The sequence below is a fragment of the Carettochelys insculpta genome, chromosome 3 (genome assembly GCF_033958435.1).
Source record: "Carettochelys insculpta isolate YL-2023 chromosome 3, ASM3395843v1, whole genome shotgun sequence".
Taxonomy (NCBI): domain Eukaryota; kingdom Metazoa; phylum Chordata; order Testudines; family Carettochelyidae; genus Carettochelys; species Carettochelys insculpta.
In genome coordinates, this window is record NC_134139.1 from 6,162,540 (window position 1) to 6,180,708 (window position 18,169).

The following is an 18,169-nucleotide window of genomic DNA, read 5'->3' on the forward strand; positions in this document are numbered from 1 at the left end:
TGTTATTTCCAGTGCATTGTTGGGGTTGGCCTACCTTGACAGGATAGATAAAACTTAAATAAACTTTTTTTGATTCTTTCTATTTTTCATAAAATTAACCACCTTAAAGTTGAATTTGAAATTACGACCTATTTTTAAGGCCTACTATATAATCCATTAACATACATTGACAAGGTACTGACTCAGCAGTTCCTCAAATTTGAATAAGCGCTTTTTTGTTGAATTACAGTACATGCAGAATCAGGCTGAAACATCTCAAACTTTTGAGGTCAGCTTAACCTTTATAAATGTATCACAATGTCATGTACCACATAAAGTATATTTAAGGCTCTACACAATTCGTGGTCCATTTTGACAAATTGAATGGTCACAGGATTTTAAAAATAGTAAATTTCATGTTTTCAGCTATTTAAATCTCAGATGTCATGGTTTTGTAATTGTGGCAGTCCTGGCCCAAAAAAAAAGCATTGTGGGGAGCGCTTGCGAGGTGGTGATAACTGGAGTTACAGTACTACTGCCATTACTTCAGCACGGCTGCAGGCAACCACTTTGCTGTCAGAGCCAGGCAGCTGTAAAATAGTGGCTTGTCGCTGGGAGACTAGCTTCGAAGGCAGAGCTACCTCCAGCAGCAACTCAGAAATAAGGATGGCATCATATTAGCAATCCTCTGGTCATTTGGCACAGAAACTGATTTAAAGGATAGGTTCAAACCACAGTGAGTGATTCTGCAATTTTCCATGTGAGTGCCTTCAGAATTCTTGGGTGATGTCATATGCTCCTGGTGACTTATTACTGTTTGTTTTTTTTTAATCAATTTGCTCCAAAACATCTTTTAATGATGTCTCAGTCTGGGACTTCCTCAGGTTTGACACTTTAAGAATGATTGATTCAGGTTTGGGAATTTCCTCACGTTGTCAGCTCTGAAGACCAATGCAAAAGAGTTCATTTAGTTTTTCCAAATGGCTTTATTGTCCTTAGGAGCTTCTTTAGCCCTTCATTCAACCAGTGGCTCCGCTGCTGGTTTAGCAGGCTTCTTGCTTCTGATGTGCTTGGCAAAAATTTTTTTGTAATATTTCTGAAAATCAGACCACTTATTAGGATAATAAATTCAATTTTTGTTTTAATATTGTGACTGTACTGTATGCTTTGACTTGCTAAACATATTTAATTATAAAGATGCATTTGAAATAAAACATAAATTAATTTTCCAAAATATAAAATTAATTCTACTGTTGTAAAATGTGATTTTGCTGATATGAAGATGTTCTCAGAAATTAATATCTCAAAAAGAAAAATCCTTCCGAGAGATTTTATATATGTTTGTACTATCTCTGTTTCTCAGAGTGCTCCTGTGTTTTAGGTTTAGTGTTCCTATTTTTCAGCAAAGAACAGTAGGTCTACCAAGAAAAGCATCAGCTGGTGTCCAAATTCATTCTTCCAGTAAAAACAAATTATGAAGAGAAAACAAACAAACATGGCGCAGAGAATTCAAAAGATACAGGATCTAACCTGCTGTGAAATTTTCCACAGATTGACCATCTATAGCTAGAGCAGGGGTTCTCAAACTTTTTCTGACAACAAAATTATTACATGACCTCAGGAGAGGGGACTGAAGCCTGAGTTTGCCCCAGGCAGGGGGCCAGAGCTAAGCCCAAACCCCACCAGCTCCGGTGTTTGTATGTGGGTCAAAGCCATGACCAAGGGCTTCGGCTCAAGTTGGGGGGGCCTGTAATCCTGAGCCCTGCCACCAAGGGCTGAAATCCTCAGGTTGGGCTTCAGCCCTGGGCAGTAGGACTCAAAAATTGGGCTTTGGCCCTGGGTGGTGGATCTTGATGTTGGGCTCTAGCCCTGGGCTCCAGCAAGTCTCACACTAGCCTTGGCACCCTATTAAAATGAGATTGCGACTCAATTTGGGGTCCCAACCCACAGTTTGGCTATGTCAAGATTATAGCGATTTGTTGATAGAGGTATCTTCCGACAAAACTTCTGTTGACAGATTGTGGCCAAATTGCCAGATCCGCTCTGTTGATAATGAGTGGCTGGACTGCTTGACCACTGTCTCAACTCAGCAGTCAACTGGAAGCGCAGTAGACAGGGCTGTGTGGTGTCCTGGAAGCGCTAATTATCAACAGAGAGCCACCCCGGAATGTCCAGGTCATCTTTCTGTCGACAGAGGCATTATGCCTTGTGGGGAGCAGGATAAGACTGTTGACAAAAATGCTTAATTCTGTAGATTTACTGTTTGGCAGAATGCCTTGGGCATCTGCATGCTCCCTGGGTTTTGTCGACAAAATGCCAGTTTTATTGACAAAACCCTCCAGTGTAGACATGGCCTTTGAGAGCAGCTGGTCTCAGCATTTGAGCCGTTCAAAGCCCATTTCAGAGCACAACCCTATTGATGGTGCCTGGTAGAGACTTCCATAATGTAAAGCAATATTATATTGGTGAGTTTCCCTGTTGCTTTGTAGCAGAATTTGACTAGTGAATGCTGTTAATAGAATCTGTATGTTCTTAGAATGTGGTGCATGCAATCATCTGGTCACCAAATTAATTCAGGGGGCTTCTTTTAGGTTTTTATAACCATATATAGAGCCATGTGCATGCATAATTTGTGTTCGATCAGTGCAGTTTATTTTGCAATCATTTTTGTAAATGTAGCTGGCTAGTTAGACACCTTTCTGTCTTTTGTTTGTTGACCACAAATGTATACATAAGTTTGAGTGTTTGGACCTCTGTTATCTTTATTTGTAAAAGATAGGACAAAACTTGTGCTTAAAGAATTGGGTACAGTTTTCATGAAAATATCCATTTTTCTTCCGCTCCCTTTGGTAAAGGGAAATGAACAGAGTTAAAATATCCATTTTTGGGCATGAGTAGTATAGAATAAATTTAATGTTAAATATTTTATAGAAAATTGACTTTTCTGTCATTGCTACATTAATGGGGGATTTTTCATTTTTTTTTTTTTTTTTTTTAAATTACAGGTTTCATACTTCTGGTGTTTGAAAGTTACGTATATTCTTAACTTGTACTTTTTCTTAATTTTTCAGATATTGCCGATGGAAGTGACCTGAAGCAATTTTTTGAGATCAACTACTCTCAAATTTATTTTATCTTCTATGAAAACTTCATAACACTGGAAAACAACTTGAAACAAAAAGGTAATCTGTCTTGTGGTTTTCCCAGGATGAACCCTGAGATGTTCTTTAAAACGTTTCAATATCATTCCAATACAACACACTCTATAATTAAAGGTAAAAAGGCAGTCAAGTAGCACTTTAAAGACTTACAAAATAATTTATTAGGTGATGAGCTTTCGTGGGACAGACCCACTTCTTCAGATCTGATTAAAGGTGTCTTTCATGTCTTGCGATATTCATAATGCTGTCCATTATAATATTTTATCATACCCATATCATCAATACTACTGCATTTTCAGTTTCCAGGTACTTAAGCTTCATTTTATAATCTCGAGCCAAAAAAACCCAACTTTTTAAAGCAATTTATGGGCATTCCCTTCAATTTCTGATTTTTTCCTAAGCATTTGGATTTCTTAAAGGGAAACTGCTTAGAACTGTCAATAAAAGCTGGTGTATAGGTACGTGTAAAAATCATGGCCTACAAAAAAAGCATTTAAAAGATAATTGTAGGTGTGGAGATATTGCTGATTTTTAACTACTGCTAATTTAAAATGCGCTGACTATTATGTGCTTGACTTTCCCAGTAGCCATAAATGTGTCTACCCATATCTATAATGGAGGGTTTTTTTGAACCTGCATTGAAGCACTGTGGAGAGTAGGAGTTGCAGGAAGTACCCTCCAGGAAACCTAGAGTGACGGTAGCCTGGAGCCCGCTGGTTGTGTTGCCCCAGGAAGTTGTCTGGACAATCACAGATCGGGGCTGCATTGCCAGACTTTGTTACTAACTCCAGTTAGTGCCTGAGTGACTTTTGCCTCCTGACTCTAATCTTGTACTTCTGACCTCTGCCCCCAGCCTGAGTTTGATCCTGACTCTTGCTTACCTGTGTCTCCTGTCATTGGTGGGCAGACCTCAGCCCAGCTGTGACCACAGGTTATGCCACCTATCCCCAGTCCCTTATAAGGGAACTCTTCCTCAGGCACGGTAAAGGAACTCAGTGTCACGGATGAAACACTAAAGCAAACAGTTTAGCATAAGTAGCTGGCACATTTTACCCAACCAGTCAAGGTGAAGTGGCTTGTTAACCCTTCCCATTTTGTATGTGCGCAAGTGATTCCTTTCTTGCATTTGTTCTTTTTGAATCCCATGCTATGTATTTCAGACCATTTCTCTATTTTGTCAAGGTCATATTGAATTCTAATCCTATCCTCCAAAGCACTTGCAATGCCTCTCAGCTGGGTATGATCTATGAACTTTACATCTGTATTCTCCCTGCTATTATCTGTATCATTAGTGAAGATACTAAATAGAATGGGACCCCACTCAGTATGCCTTTCCAGCTTGACTGTATGCTGGTGGTAACTACTCCCTGAATATGGTTTTCCAACCAGTCGTGCAACTACTTTATAGTAGATTTGTCAGGACTAAATTTTTCTAGTTCATTTATAGTTAGATTTTCCTATTCCCTAACCTAACTGTCTCTTGCTGCAGATTGAGCCCCTTACTACTTGATCTTCCATGGACCTGGAAGACAGTTGATCCCTGTCCTCTTTTATAACAAAATTTAACAGATTCAAAGACTGTTATCAGGTCCCTCTCACAATTTTTTCTCAAGAAACATGGACTTTTTAACCTTCCTCACAGGTCAGGATTTCTAGACCTTTCCTCATTTTTGTTGCTGTTCTCTGGATTCTTGCCAATTTACCAACATCTTTCTTCAAGCTGGTGCCCAGAATTGGACATAGCAGTCAAGCTGAGGTTTCTTCATTGCCAACCAGAGTAGAACAATGACCTGCATCTTACAACATTCCTATGAAGACTCTCTTGAATGACTTTTTTGTAATAATATGACATTGTTGGCTTATTTTAAATTTGTGTTTCACTATAACCCCCAGATCTTTAAAGTAGTAGTATCCAACTAAAGAGTTATTTCCAGTTTTGTAGTTGTGCATTTGATTTTTTTTCCTTCCTAAAGGCTTTACACTTGTCTTTGTGGAATTTTACCATTGATTTCAGATCAGGATAGTTTAGAATTCTAATCCTATCCTCTAAAAGTGACACCTCCCAGTCTAGCGATATTCTCAACATTTTATAAGGAAAACTCTTCACTTCCTTATCAGTCCTGAGTGAAAATATTAAGTAATATGGGATCTAGGGTAGACCCCTAAAACACTGTAACATTGTCATGTAGGTCTGGCACCCAGGAAATGGGAGGGGTAGGTCAGTAAGGGTGTTACATACCAATCTACCTACTTTGCTGAAATGCCCCATGGTTGCCTGGTTACATGACAACTTTGACTTCAAAAAAAGATATATATCAGAACCTACCCACCTATACTTCTCTGAGCTGTGAGCCTGCTGGAAAACAGAAAAACTCTAGCTTGCTGTAACTGAAAAAGGGCAGGTTGCTGTTTCTGTTCAGTTGATAGCAGGTTTAATCAGTCTCACACATAAGGGACTGTAAAACTACCTGTAAAATCCCCAAACAAGCCTGAGTCCATCTTTAGGCACCTCACCTACGGCCCTGGACCACTCTGTTACACTGACTCAAAGCACCAGTTGCTGAACACCCTCAGTGAGGATCACTAACCCTTCCCTTCCTGCCAGCGTGGGACCCCATGTTCCACAAACAGGGGCCTGCCCAAATGAGTGGCACACTGAGGGCTGCTCTCTCATCTTCTCCAGCCACACTGAACCCAGAGGGAAGGTGCCACATACTGTTAACTGCTAGATGCTTTTAGCTGCTGTGCTCCTGCAGTTCTCACACCCTAGAATCCAGCTGGCTAGCACAGCTCCCCCCTCATCCTGCTGGGTCTGGGCACAGATGGGCCCAGAGGCTGCTGCAGCAAATGATGATGCTGTGCCTCCATGGGCGGCTCAGCACTGCCACTGTCTTGCCCAAATCCCAATGAGATTTGGGGGCCAAAACAGTTGGCCTGACCCTGGTGCACAAGCCAAGTTCCCCATCCAGGCTCCCGGAGCTAGCACATAGTGCCCACAACCAGATCCTCTCCACTCCTCCCAAGAGTGCCAGCAGCACATGTCAGGGTCTTGTGGGGGACCAGGGGCCCCCCCTTCCCACCTGCTCCAAGGCTCCCAGCCCAACCCTCCTCTGTGTCCTGTCCTTTGTGCTCAGCTGGCTAGGAGAGGCTGTCCTCAAGGCAGCAGCCTAAAGGAGCAGTGCTGTGGAGCCAAAAGCTGCACCGGAAAGGCTCTGACTAAAAGGGGAAGGTGTTGCCCTGAGGGAAGCAGGCTGCTGCAGGTGTGCACCCAGTTGAGGCAGGGCAGATAGACCCTGAGCCATGGAGCACACAGCCAACAGGGAGTGGAGTCCAGCAGGCCAGAGTGGTACTGTGTGGGCTTGGGGGTATATGGTACTGGGGCCTCCTGCAGAGAAACAGAGCACAGTGGGCTGTGAAGACCCAGTGGGGTGCCACACTGAGAGTGCTGGGGAGGCTTTACAGAGACGATTTCCTGTAGCTTCTGCCTCCTGCCCCGCTTGCCCTGGCCAGGCTGGTTGGGGAGGAGGCCAGGAGCCAGGATGGTGTGCCTATGGAGCATTCACACCCCGCTTGCATATGGGCTTGATGTAACTTCTTGTACTGGCTTGAAGCCTTTCAGTTCACTTAAAAGGAACAGAATGCGATTTTTTTTTTTTTTTTTAAATTTGTTTTCTTATAATTATAGAACAACAAAAATGAAATATTTTCTGTATTGCAGGGAATAAATCACAAAGGGAGGAGCTGGACTCAATTCTGTTTCTTTTTGAAGTAAGTTATGTCTTTACATTTGTTAACTCCATTATGAGACCTACAAATCTTCACTACTTCGTTCCTTATGTAATCTTTTACATCTGTGCATAGTAAGTTTAATTCGGGCCAATGAAAATGTTACTGTTTTATTTCAATTTGTCACACGTCAGTGACTATATAAGTTGCAAGCTAGTAGAGATTCAGGCCCTGTATTTAGTAATACTGCTTGTTAAACTAAATATTGGGAAATTAAACTCTGTATTATGGTACATTAATACCATGAACTTGAAAAATATCCAGACGTAAGAAATTAAAATGGAAAATAAAAGCTATTTCATCTTGCAGCATTATATGGAGCCTAGTTCTAGACTCCCCTACCCTTTAATCACTGTTATAAATTATATTAGTCAGTTGCTCCCAATAAGAGTCAAAGATTTTTTTTTTTTTTTAAAAATCTCTTGACTTTTGCCTTGTAGGCTTTGTGCTGAATGGTAATTAAAAGTGTAACTAAAATCACATCTAAATTATTTTAGATCATAAATATTGTAGAACTATAAAACCACTCTCTGGAAATAAATATTCTATATGTTAATTTATATCGCTGGGCATTCTGTATTTAATAGTATTACCTCTGTCTGTGCCATGAATGAGATGACATTTAGGGTGTAAAAGTGCTACGTTATTTCTAAAGACATCATAAATCTTTTAATTTTCTGCAGTTTAAAATTCCTGAGATACCTTTTTTTTTCCCCTTCTATAATTTTTCAAAGCACCGACCACCCTTTATATTGCGGTAACTGTTAGCCAAGGAGAAAAATTAAATTTAACCAAAGTTTTCCTAGCTTTTTTAAGTTTGAGTAAGGACGCTTCAGCCTATTAAGGGATTGAGCGTTTGCTTTCTGGTAGCAACATGTGATTTATAATTGAGATGAAATAGCTAAAAACAAGTTAGAATAACTTTGTAAGTTATCCCCTTCAATTTGAGTCATGTTTCCTGTGTATATGTGTCTTGTTGAATGAGCAACAGATGTTTTCCTGCACAAAGTGAAATGCAAGCTGAAATTAAAATCGTGGGGAACACAGACTTGAATGCTGAAAGTCTCCACTTGGCATAAGACTTATTCTGCTGCCCAATACTTTCCTTTTCTTGCATTTTAAAATTGTCATCCTTTCCTCTCCAAATTTCACATTCAGTTCCTGCTTCTCTAGAGCTTTGTGTGTATCTAGGATTTCAGATATCCAAAATATCTAGAACTTCAGATATCCAAAGAGTCTTCACAGCCATCCGGTGTTAGAATGACAAACTCTTAGAACTGTGGTGAAATGTCATGTGAATGGAGATTTCCCTGAGGGAAGAAAATGAAAACCACAAAGGCAGGTTAAAACACATACTTCAGCTAAAGGTGCCTTTCAGCCTAACTAATAGGATCTTTCAACACAAATCATAGAATCATAGAATAGAGCTGGAAGAGACCTAAAAAAGCCATCGAGTCCAGCCCCCTGCTCTAAGCAGGACCAAACCCATCAGATCAGCCCAGCCAGGGCTTTGTCGAGGCGAGACTTAAGCACCTCCAGGGATGGAGACTCCACTACTTCCCTGGGTAGACCATTCCAATGCTTCACCACCCTCCTAGTGAAAATGTTTTTCCTAATGTTCAACCTGGACCTTCCCAACCACAACTTGAGACTATTGTTTGGTGTTCTGCCATCTGTGACCACTGTGAACAGCCACTCTCCAGCCTCTTTCCAATCTCCCTTCAGTAAGTTGAAGGCTGTTATAAAGTCCCCCATCAGTCTTCTCTTCTGCAGACTAAACAGTCTCAATGCTCTCAACCTTTCTTCGTAGGTCATATGCTCCAGCCCCCTAATTATATTGGTCACCCTCCGCTGGACCCTCTCCAGTGTATCCACATCCTTCCTATAATTGAGGGCCCAGAACTGGACACGGTACTCCAGATGTGGCCTCACAAAAGCCAAATAAAGAGAAATAATCACTTCTCTGGATCTACTGGCAACGCTCCTCTTGATGCAACCTAATATGCCATTAGCCTTCTTGGCTACAACGGCACACTGTTGACTCATGTCCATCTTCTCATCCACTACAACTCCCCAGGTCCTTTTCTGCAGAACTACTACCGAGCCAGTCAGACCACAGCCTGTAACAGTGCTTGTGATTCTTCCGGCCCAAGTGCAGGACTCTGCACTTGTCCTTATTGAACCTCATCAGATTTCTTGTAGCCTAGACTTCCAATTTGTCTGTCACTCTGGACCCTATCCCTACCCTCCAGTGTATCTACCTCTCTCCCTAGCTTAGTGTCATCTGCAAATGTGCTGAGGGTGCAATTCAACCCCTCATCCAGATCACTGATAAATATGTTGAACAGAAGAGGATCCAGAACTGAACCGAACCTTGGGGCACTCCACTAGAAACCAACCGCCATCCTGACATCAAGCCGTTGATCGCTACCTGCTGTGCCTGACCTTCTATCCAGCTTTCTATCCATCTTACCGTCCATTTATCCAATCCACATTCCTTTAACTTGCTGACAAGGATGTTGTGGGAGACTGTATCAAAAGCTGTTAGCCGGTGGCCGGGTAATGTGTGGTGAGGTACCAACTATGCCCTTGTTACCATCCGAGTCTTTAACTGCAAGAGCATGGGCAGCCTGGGCCAGGCTGATGGATGCCCCTGGGTCCTAAACAACCCAGTTTTTTTACTGCTAGAGCAGGGAGCTCCTAGCACTCTGACCTATGGCCAGGCTGTGGTAACCAAATGGGTAAAGTTCTTCTTATTTTGCCGGCTGTTTTGCAGTGACAGAGAGTAACAGCAGTCAGGCTTATAACTTTAGCTTAATAAACTTGTAACTAGTTAAGTTATAAGCGTGCGGTTACAAAAGGCTATTGTCTACTTCTTATATGCGAGCAGAGTACAGGTGTTAACAGGTTACGTTACAATCCAATGCAAAGATATCTGTTACCATCTAACACAATGATATCTTAATACAACAACATCTAGTTACAGAGCTCTAATTCTTTATCTCTGTACACAAAAAGGAGACCTTAATGTGGGTGTATCTTACCCTCCTTGCATCTCTCGATACCAGCGTAGCCAAGCCGGATTGGTCACTCAGTTCCGTGGAAAGACGAATACGAGGTTGGGCGTACCCAGTTGCGGACCTCGGGAGGCAATCACCTGACCTGACCAGCAGGTAGTTGGGTGGAATGCACTCAGAGTCAGAGTGCTGCTGGGCCCATCTTTATACCCCTTAGGTCACGTATTCTCTTATCTGTGGTGCCAGATCGTACTGGTCTGTCTTTTGTGACGCCAGTTTTTACAAGGGCAATTCTTACTTAATTTGCACTTGTAAGACAGGAGATAAGCAATTTGGGAGTACAGGACATTCTTTTACAAGGGCAGAGATTTCTCTTCTGGGATGGCTGTGTGGGCATCAATGCCAGCTGGGGTGACTTCCTGAGGCCCCCCTTATTGACAGTTAGCCTGCTAGCTCTCTATCTGTGTTTTCTGTTTCTCAGGGTCACTATGAGCCAGCACATCTGGGCCTCAGTGAGAGACATCAAAGACTGTGCTGTTTAACTGCTGTTCAGTGCCCTGAGTGCTCTGAGGCACCTTAGAGGGGAGGCAAAAGCTGGTCTGTAGTGGGGAGATTTTGTCTGGCTACAAAAGCTTTGCTAAAGTCAAGATAAATCCCATCCATTGATTCCCTGCCGCCCCCGCATCCACAGAGCCAGTTATCTCATTGTAGAAACTAATCATATTGGTCAGGCATGACTTGCCCTTCATGAATCCATGCTGACTATTCGTGATCACTTTCCCCTCCTCCAGGTGCCTCAAAATGAGTTCCTTGAGGAGCCCCTCCATGATTTTTCCAGGTGCTGATGTAAGACTGACCAGCCTATAGTTCTCTGGATCATCCTTCTTCCCTTTTTTAAAGATGGGCACTACATTTGCCTTTTTCCAATCATCCGGGATCTCTCCTGATCCCCACGACTTTTCAAAGATCACGGCCAAGGGCTCGTCAATGACATACGCCAACTCCCTCAGAACCCTTGGATGAATTAGGTCCAGGCCCATGGATTTATGTACGTTTAGCTTTTTTAGATAGCCGTTAACCTGTTCTTTCCCCATCAAAGGCTGTCCACCTTCATCTCACAGTGCATCACTTATCACATTAGTCTGGGAGCTGTCCTTGTTGGTGAAGACAGAGGCAAAGAAAGCATTAAGTACTTCAGCTCTCCCTACATCATCTGTCACTAGGTTACCTCCCTCATCCACTAGGGACCCCACACCCTCTCTGATCACCTTGTTCTTACTAACATGCCTGGAGAAACTTTTCTTGTTATCCTTCACATTCCTCGCGAGTCGCAGTTCCAGTTGCACTTTTGCCTTCCTGATAACTGCCCTACATTCTCGAGCTATATGTTTTTATCCCTCCCTAGACATCAGTCCAAGTTTTCACTTTTTGTAAGCTCCCTTTTTGTGCCTAAGTTTTCCAAGGATTTCCCCATTAAGCCAGTCTGGTCTCCTACCATATTTACTTCTCTTGCTGTGCACCGGGACGGTTTCTTTCTGTGCCTTCAATAGGGCTTCCTTAAAATACTGCCAGTTTTCTTGGTCTCCTTTTCCCTTCATGGTAGCATCACAGGAAATCCTGCCCATCAGGTTCCTGAAGGAATCAGTCTGCTTTTCTGAAGTCCAAGGTGTGTAATTTACTGCTCTTTCCTTCCTTTGGTCAGGATCCTGAAGTCTACCATCTCATGATCACTGCTTCCCAGGTTGTCACTCTACCTTCCCTGTTAGTTCCTCCCTGTTTGTAAGCAGCAGGTCGAGCTGCACATGACCTCTGGTTGGGTCCTTCAGCACTTGTACCAAGAAGTGATCTCCAACATTCTCCAGAAACTTCCTGGACTGCTTGTGTACCGCCATATTGGTCTCCCAACAGATGTCAGGGTAATTAAAGTCCCCCATGATAACGAGAGCCTGCGATCCGGAAACTTCTCTTTGTTGTCCAAAAAAAGCCTCATCTACCTCATCATCCTGATTTGGTGGCCTATAGCAGACAGCAACCACCACATCTACGGTGCTGCCTACACCACTAAGCTTGACCCATAGATTTTCAACAGGCTTTTCTTCCTCTATATACTGGAGTTCCAAGCAGTCATAGTGCTCTCTTACATACAGTGCAACTCCTCCTCCTTTTCTCCCTTGCCTTTTCTTCCTGAACAGTTTATACCCTTTCATGACAGCGCTCGAGTCATGTGAGTCATCCCCCCAAGTCCGTTATCCCAATCAAGTCTTAGTTCTTGAACTGGGCCAGGGCTTCTAATTCCTCCTGCTTGTTACCCAGGCTTCTGGCACTGGTGTACAAACACCTTAGATAACCAGTCGATCTCCCTGCCCTCTCTACTCGAATGAGGGATCTGCTTTTGTTGTACATTCCTCTTTGCATTTCTTCCCGGCATCCAACTTCCTTTCTACCCTCAGGGTTTTGGTCACCGTCCCCCAGCGAACCTAGTTTAAAGCTCTCCTCACTAAGTTTGCAAGCCTACTTGCGAAAATGCTCCTTCCTCTCTTGGTTAGGTAGACCCCATCTCTTTCCAATAATCCTTGTCCCCGGAACAGTATCCAATGATTGAAGAATCCAAAGCCCTCTCTCCGAGACCACCTGCATAACCGTGCATTTACTTCCTCAGTTTGATGGACCCTACCTAGCCCTTTCCCTTTGACAGGATGGATGGACGAGAACACCACTTGCGCTCCAAATTCTTTGACCCTTCTTCCCAGCGCCACATAATCCACAGTAACCCGCTCAAGATCATTCATTACTTATCTCTATATCGATGGGGGACTTGTGAACCGGGCTTCTTTTTCTTCTCGAAGTTATATGCTGCCAGTTCTCTGCTTCATCCCTTACTGCCCTCTCCGATTCTTCTGCCTGCCGTGTTTGCAAGATTAAACCCTCCCTTCTGTCAAGGAAATCTACATCCTCCCTGATAGAGCGTAGGGTTGACACTTGAACCTCCAGTTCTCTAATTTTTTCTTCTAAAATGGAGACCATCTTGCCCTTAGTGCAGACGAAATCCCTTCTTTCTTTGGGGAGGAAGACAAACATTGCGCATCCTGAGCAGGTAACAACAGCAGACCTGTCACTATCCATGCCTGCCATCCTAGAAGAGGGATTTAAAAGAAAGGCAAGGGTCCCTGGCCCCTGCCACTCCCTCTCTAACTCCCTGTTCACAAGCTCACCTGTTCACTTGGACACTGCTTTATAAAGCCCTGAACTGCCTCAAAGTCCCTCCCCTTACTGAGGCTCAGCCAATCAGCAGAGGCTTCTAGATATCAAGTTTATTTAGAAGCCAACACTTTCCAGCTGCCAGTCCCAGTCCACCCTCTGTGGCGTGGGGGGCGGGGCGGGAGGGAGGGGAGAAAAAGAAAAAAATAGCCACATATCACAGAGCAGAAAAATGCCACAGCCACTGAAAGCCACAAACACAACACACACCCTCACAGCCTCTTACTTAAGAGTCCTGTATTTGCTTCTCCTTTACCTGAAGAACTCCCTCATCGCAAGCAAATGTGTGCGCTGTTGTGGTCTTCAGTTTGTGTTTAAGAATAAAAAGTATTGGTATGTTTCTAAAGTTCCCACTGTCACAGTATTTGGAATTCTACATTATGTGTTGGGCCATCTCGATGATAGAAAATCTTACCATGCTCAGTAATACATGTTCCCCCCCTTACTCAGTGGAAAGGTGCAAAACATTCACACACATACAAGTGATTTAATTCTAAAAAGCATTTTTCACACACTGTAATTGGGCCTAACAAACAACTTATTTTTATTCCTGCCTCAAGTGTTTCAGTGTCAGTGCGGAGGGAGGAGCTGTCTCTCACAGTGACCTTCCAGCAAAGAGGTAGAAGTGCCAAGAGTGATGCTATCACTGGGGTGAACAAAATACAGCTCACATGCTAGATCTGGCCTGCCAAACTGCTGGATCCAGCCCCTAGGCGCAGTGGGAGTGTCCAGCAGGGAGTTCCCTGCCTGTCCTGCCCCTGCATGCCGCTGACAGCAGCCAGCAGCTCTCAGCCATGTACGTCTGAGTGCTGCAAATTTAGAGGGAGGTAAGGACAGGCTTTGCACACTGCTCCAGCCTCCAGCACAATTTTGTAGTGGCCATTGGCCAGAAACAGGACAGACAGTGCACCAAATACCCCTCCCCCAGGCTCGCAGCTTTCTGATCAGCACCTGGCTGAGAGCACCTACCTCCTCTGAATGGTGTGTGTTGGCAGGGCAGGCAGGGAGCCTGGCTGAGGAACCTGTTGGACTGCTGGCAGGAGCCAAGCATGGAAGTGCCTCCTAGCCAGAGCTTGCCTCTGTTCCGGCCCTTCCTGTACCTCTACCCCATGTAGCCTAAACCCAGTGTTTTCCCTTCTACACTCATGCTCCGTCTCAGACTCCGCACACTAATCCCCCTATCCTCCAACACAACCCAAATCCCTGCCAGCCCTGCTGCACTCTTGCCCAAGGATATGACCCCCCCTCCCAGACTTTACATCCCCCCGTACCCTTCCTCCAGATCAGAATCCTCTCCTGGACCCTGCACCCTCTTCCACACTGCAGTCTCTTGTACCAGGTTGCAACACCCTTCTTCACCGAAACACCCTCCTAGATCACACACCCTGTCCTGTACCCCAGTCCCTTACCCTGAGTTCCCTTCTGAACCCAGCCTCCATCCTAGACCCTGCACCTTTTCCATTAATATCATGAAACAGTGCAGCCCTTGACCGCATACTGAATTCTGGATGTGCCCACCCCATCAAAAATTATTGCCCACCCCACTGCTAGCAGCTTTGCTCTACAGCTACCTCAAGTTGGCAAATCAGCTATGCTTCACTGCCTAAGAGTCTTCTCTCTAGTTTCCACATCATCTTCCCTATATCTCCTCCAGAAATGCTTTCAAGCTCTATGCGTTTCCCCCTGCTCATGTCCTCATTTAGTAAAACAATTCTGATGTAGCAGCTTGAGAACAGGGTAGCAAAGGCAGATGAGGTCTTCACCTGAGTAATGTTCATTGGCCTCACCTGGCATTTTCCATCTCTTAGAAATGTCACTTTTTCTTCCGTATTGCCGTTATGGTTTTGATTCTTACTGAGCAAACCAGATGTGGTTCATTAGCTGATGGGGACATTCTATTTGTAGAGATGTGTCATTTCCCTTAGAGAAGTGTGGCTGGGTGAGGTGTGAGTGGGGGGAAGTCCAAAACTGTTTAGCCGTGCTGTTTGTTCCTCTCCTGCTCCCATTTCTGTCCCTCACTGGGCCTCGGTAAGGTGCCTAGAGAAAGATTTAACAAATAACTGGATTGTGACACCCCTCTGTGGCAAAGATAACTGCTCATAAGACATTTGAAATGAAATGGTTTAAGGCAATGCTAGTGTGGGTGCCTGGCACAAAGATATCTGATCAGCGTGGCTAATGAGGATGCACCTAATTGTTTGTGTTTCATTTGGTGCAGAAGATGACTAATTGCAGTCAGTTCAGGCAAAGCAGCAACAACCAGGTGTTTGTTTTTGGTTTTTTTGCACTTCACAAAAAAGGATGTTGTTTGAACACATGCAAATTCACTCTGAGATTTAAAAGTCATCACGTGTCTATCAGTCTTTCACATCACCTTCCAAAATAGACTCTCTGGAACGTAGTCATTAAAATAGTTAACTATGTGCAAACGATCAAAGAACAGAGTATACTAGCCAGTAGTTTATGTTTATGCTGCAGTACTAATGACTTTACAAGTTTTATATCTGTATTTTACCTTTTTAAACTGAAGGAAGCAGATCATTTGGAAGTCACATGGGTCAGACTTTTTTTTTTAACTAAAAAGTGATTTTAAAATAGTTGCAGTTATGACAAGAAATGGAAAGCTAGCATGCTGGGATTGTCCCTAGGGTAGTCACGGCAATTTGTATTTTAATGCATCTCTTTTCTAGTGTGAACACAGCTTAAGAGAGGAAAGGCAAGTGAGGAAAAACGTGAAGGTAGACACACTGCTGAAGTGGGAGCAGAAATGGGATGGTTGATATTCATTTGAAAGTACATCTCAACTGTTGGTGACAGTAAAGAGAAAATGTTGGTTTCTGAATTTTGATAAGGATGGTTGGCCTCACAGTAGGACTTAGGCGCTAAAATCATATCTCAGAATCCTGTTGTGCATGGAACTATACAAAGAGTTTAAAAGGCTTTCTTAAACATATCACAGTTCATGGAGTCCAGTGAGGGAGGAAGAGTTTTGAGGGTTTGGTTGGGTGAAAGTTATTTTGAAGTGCAAGAAGTCAGTGTGAAACGAGCTTTGAGATGTGAATTATTGTTCATGTGTTTGCACATATTTGCGTTAGGCGTGCATGGCTGTTGCGAAGTTTTCCTTAGCAGCTACCACCTGAGGAGCCCCCTGGAGTGGTGCCTATGCAAAGCTTATATATGACCCAGCTGACTCAGCATCCCCTTCAACTTATGGCTCGACTACTCCACACGAGAGAGACATTTTCTGGACACTACAGTACAAATCAAGGATGGCCTGATCAGTACCACACTCTACCGGAAACCCGCTGATCGCTGTACTTACCTACACGCTTCCAGCTTCCATCCTGCACAGACAACTAGATCCATTGTTTACAGTCAAGCCCTTAGATGTAATCGCATTTGCTCCGATCCTACTGATAGAGACCGAAAACTACAAGATCTATACCAAATCTTCATAAACCTGAACTACCCACCAGGAGAAATAAAAAAACAAATTGACAGGGCCAGACGAATACCCAGAGACCAGCTTCTGCAAGGTAGGCCCAAAAAAGCCAATAGCAGAACACCAATGGTCATTACCTACAGCCCCCAACTCAAACCACTGCCTCGCATTATTAAAGACCTACAACATATCCTTAATCAGGATGCCACACTCCAGAAGGCCCTAGGCGACAGGCCTGTTTTCTCCTACAGACAACGTCCCAGCCTTATGACGATTCTCACCAATAACCATAGTCAATACCACAGGAATACCAATCCTGGAACTTTTCCTTGCAACAAGGCCCGTTGCGAACTTTGTCCACATATCTATTCTGGAGATACCATCACTGGACCTAACCAGGTTATTCACAGAATCACAGTCACGTTCTCATCCTCAACTAACATCATATATGCCATCATGTGCCAACAATGCCCAGATGCTTTGTATATTAGACTTTAAACTCTTAGACAAAGAGTTAATGGGCACAAAAGAGACATAAAAACACTCATGATTCACAGACCTGTCAGCCAGCACTTTAATGGAGTGGGCCATTCTGTTAATGACCTGAAAGTGTGTTTTTTGAAAAGGAATTTTCACAACCGTTTAGAAAGAGAGACTGCTGAACTCCTCCTTATATTCAAATTTGACACATTAACACGTGGTTTGAACCGGGATGGGAATTTTCTAGCTCATTATAGGGGCTCTCTTACATACTTTGCTTTATCTAATTCTTGACTCTCTCCCCCGCTGCCCCTCTGCTCTCTGATAATAATTTTTCTGATTTGTCAACTTTGATTTCTATTTTTGGTTCTCTGTGCCTTAAATCTCAAGTGTGTTCTGGTATGGTTATGGTCTGAAGAAGTGGGTCTGTCCCACGAAAGCTCATCACCTAATAAATTATTTTGTTAGTCTTTAAAGTGCTACTGGACTGCTTTTTTGTTTTGATGGCATCCCCTCAGTTCCATTCTTACTGCCTGTGAAGCTGTTCCTGTTGTGTGGCGAAGTACCTGCTGCTACGCCACAGTTCCCTAGCGCTCTGTGCAAATCAGTTGTAAGTAATTGTATTTAGCATAGCCATTGTTTTTCATTCAGTTAGTGTTTGGTAATTGTAGGGTGGGGAAGGTCTTTCTCCTCCTGCACTTGCCCCTCCAGGGGTTAATGGAATGAAAAATTCCAGGACTTTAAACAGTCACAGCATTGCTTAAAGTCCATGTCAACAAGTGAACCTTGCAACTCCCGCCTTCATTGCTTGGGTGAAGCTCATCAAACAGATAAGTGCTGTATCTGCAGGGGTTTCAAGCCCCAGACTCTGAAGGAGTGTGACTTTCAGCTCTGGCAGCTCCTCATGGAGTTGTCACTTCAAACACCATGGCAAGGCTCTGCACCTCCATCCTCAGGGCACAGCACACTGTATTTGGCTCCCAATCTCTGGTGCACGCCTCTGGTTTGTTGGCACTGACACCGTGGACCAACTTTTGGCCACTGGT

General features: G+C 43.7%; 1 protein-coding gene across 3 annotated transcripts in view; it reads left to right on the plus strand.

The window, feature by feature from the left end:
* RALGAPA2 (Ral GTPase activating protein catalytic subunit alpha 2) overlaps positions 1–18,169 on the plus strand; it is a 377,942-nt gene that overhangs the window by 16,677 nt on the left and 343,096 nt on the right. For all 3 annotated transcript variants that reach the window (XM_074989296.1, XM_074989298.1, XM_074989297.1), the window contains 2 exons: positions 3,051–3,161; positions 6,859–6,908. In XM_074989296.1, the coding sequence (XP_074845397.1) occupies positions 3,051–3,161; positions 6,859–6,908 (161 nt within the window). The remainder of the gene's footprint in view (positions 1–3,050; positions 3,162–6,858; positions 6,909–18,169) is intronic.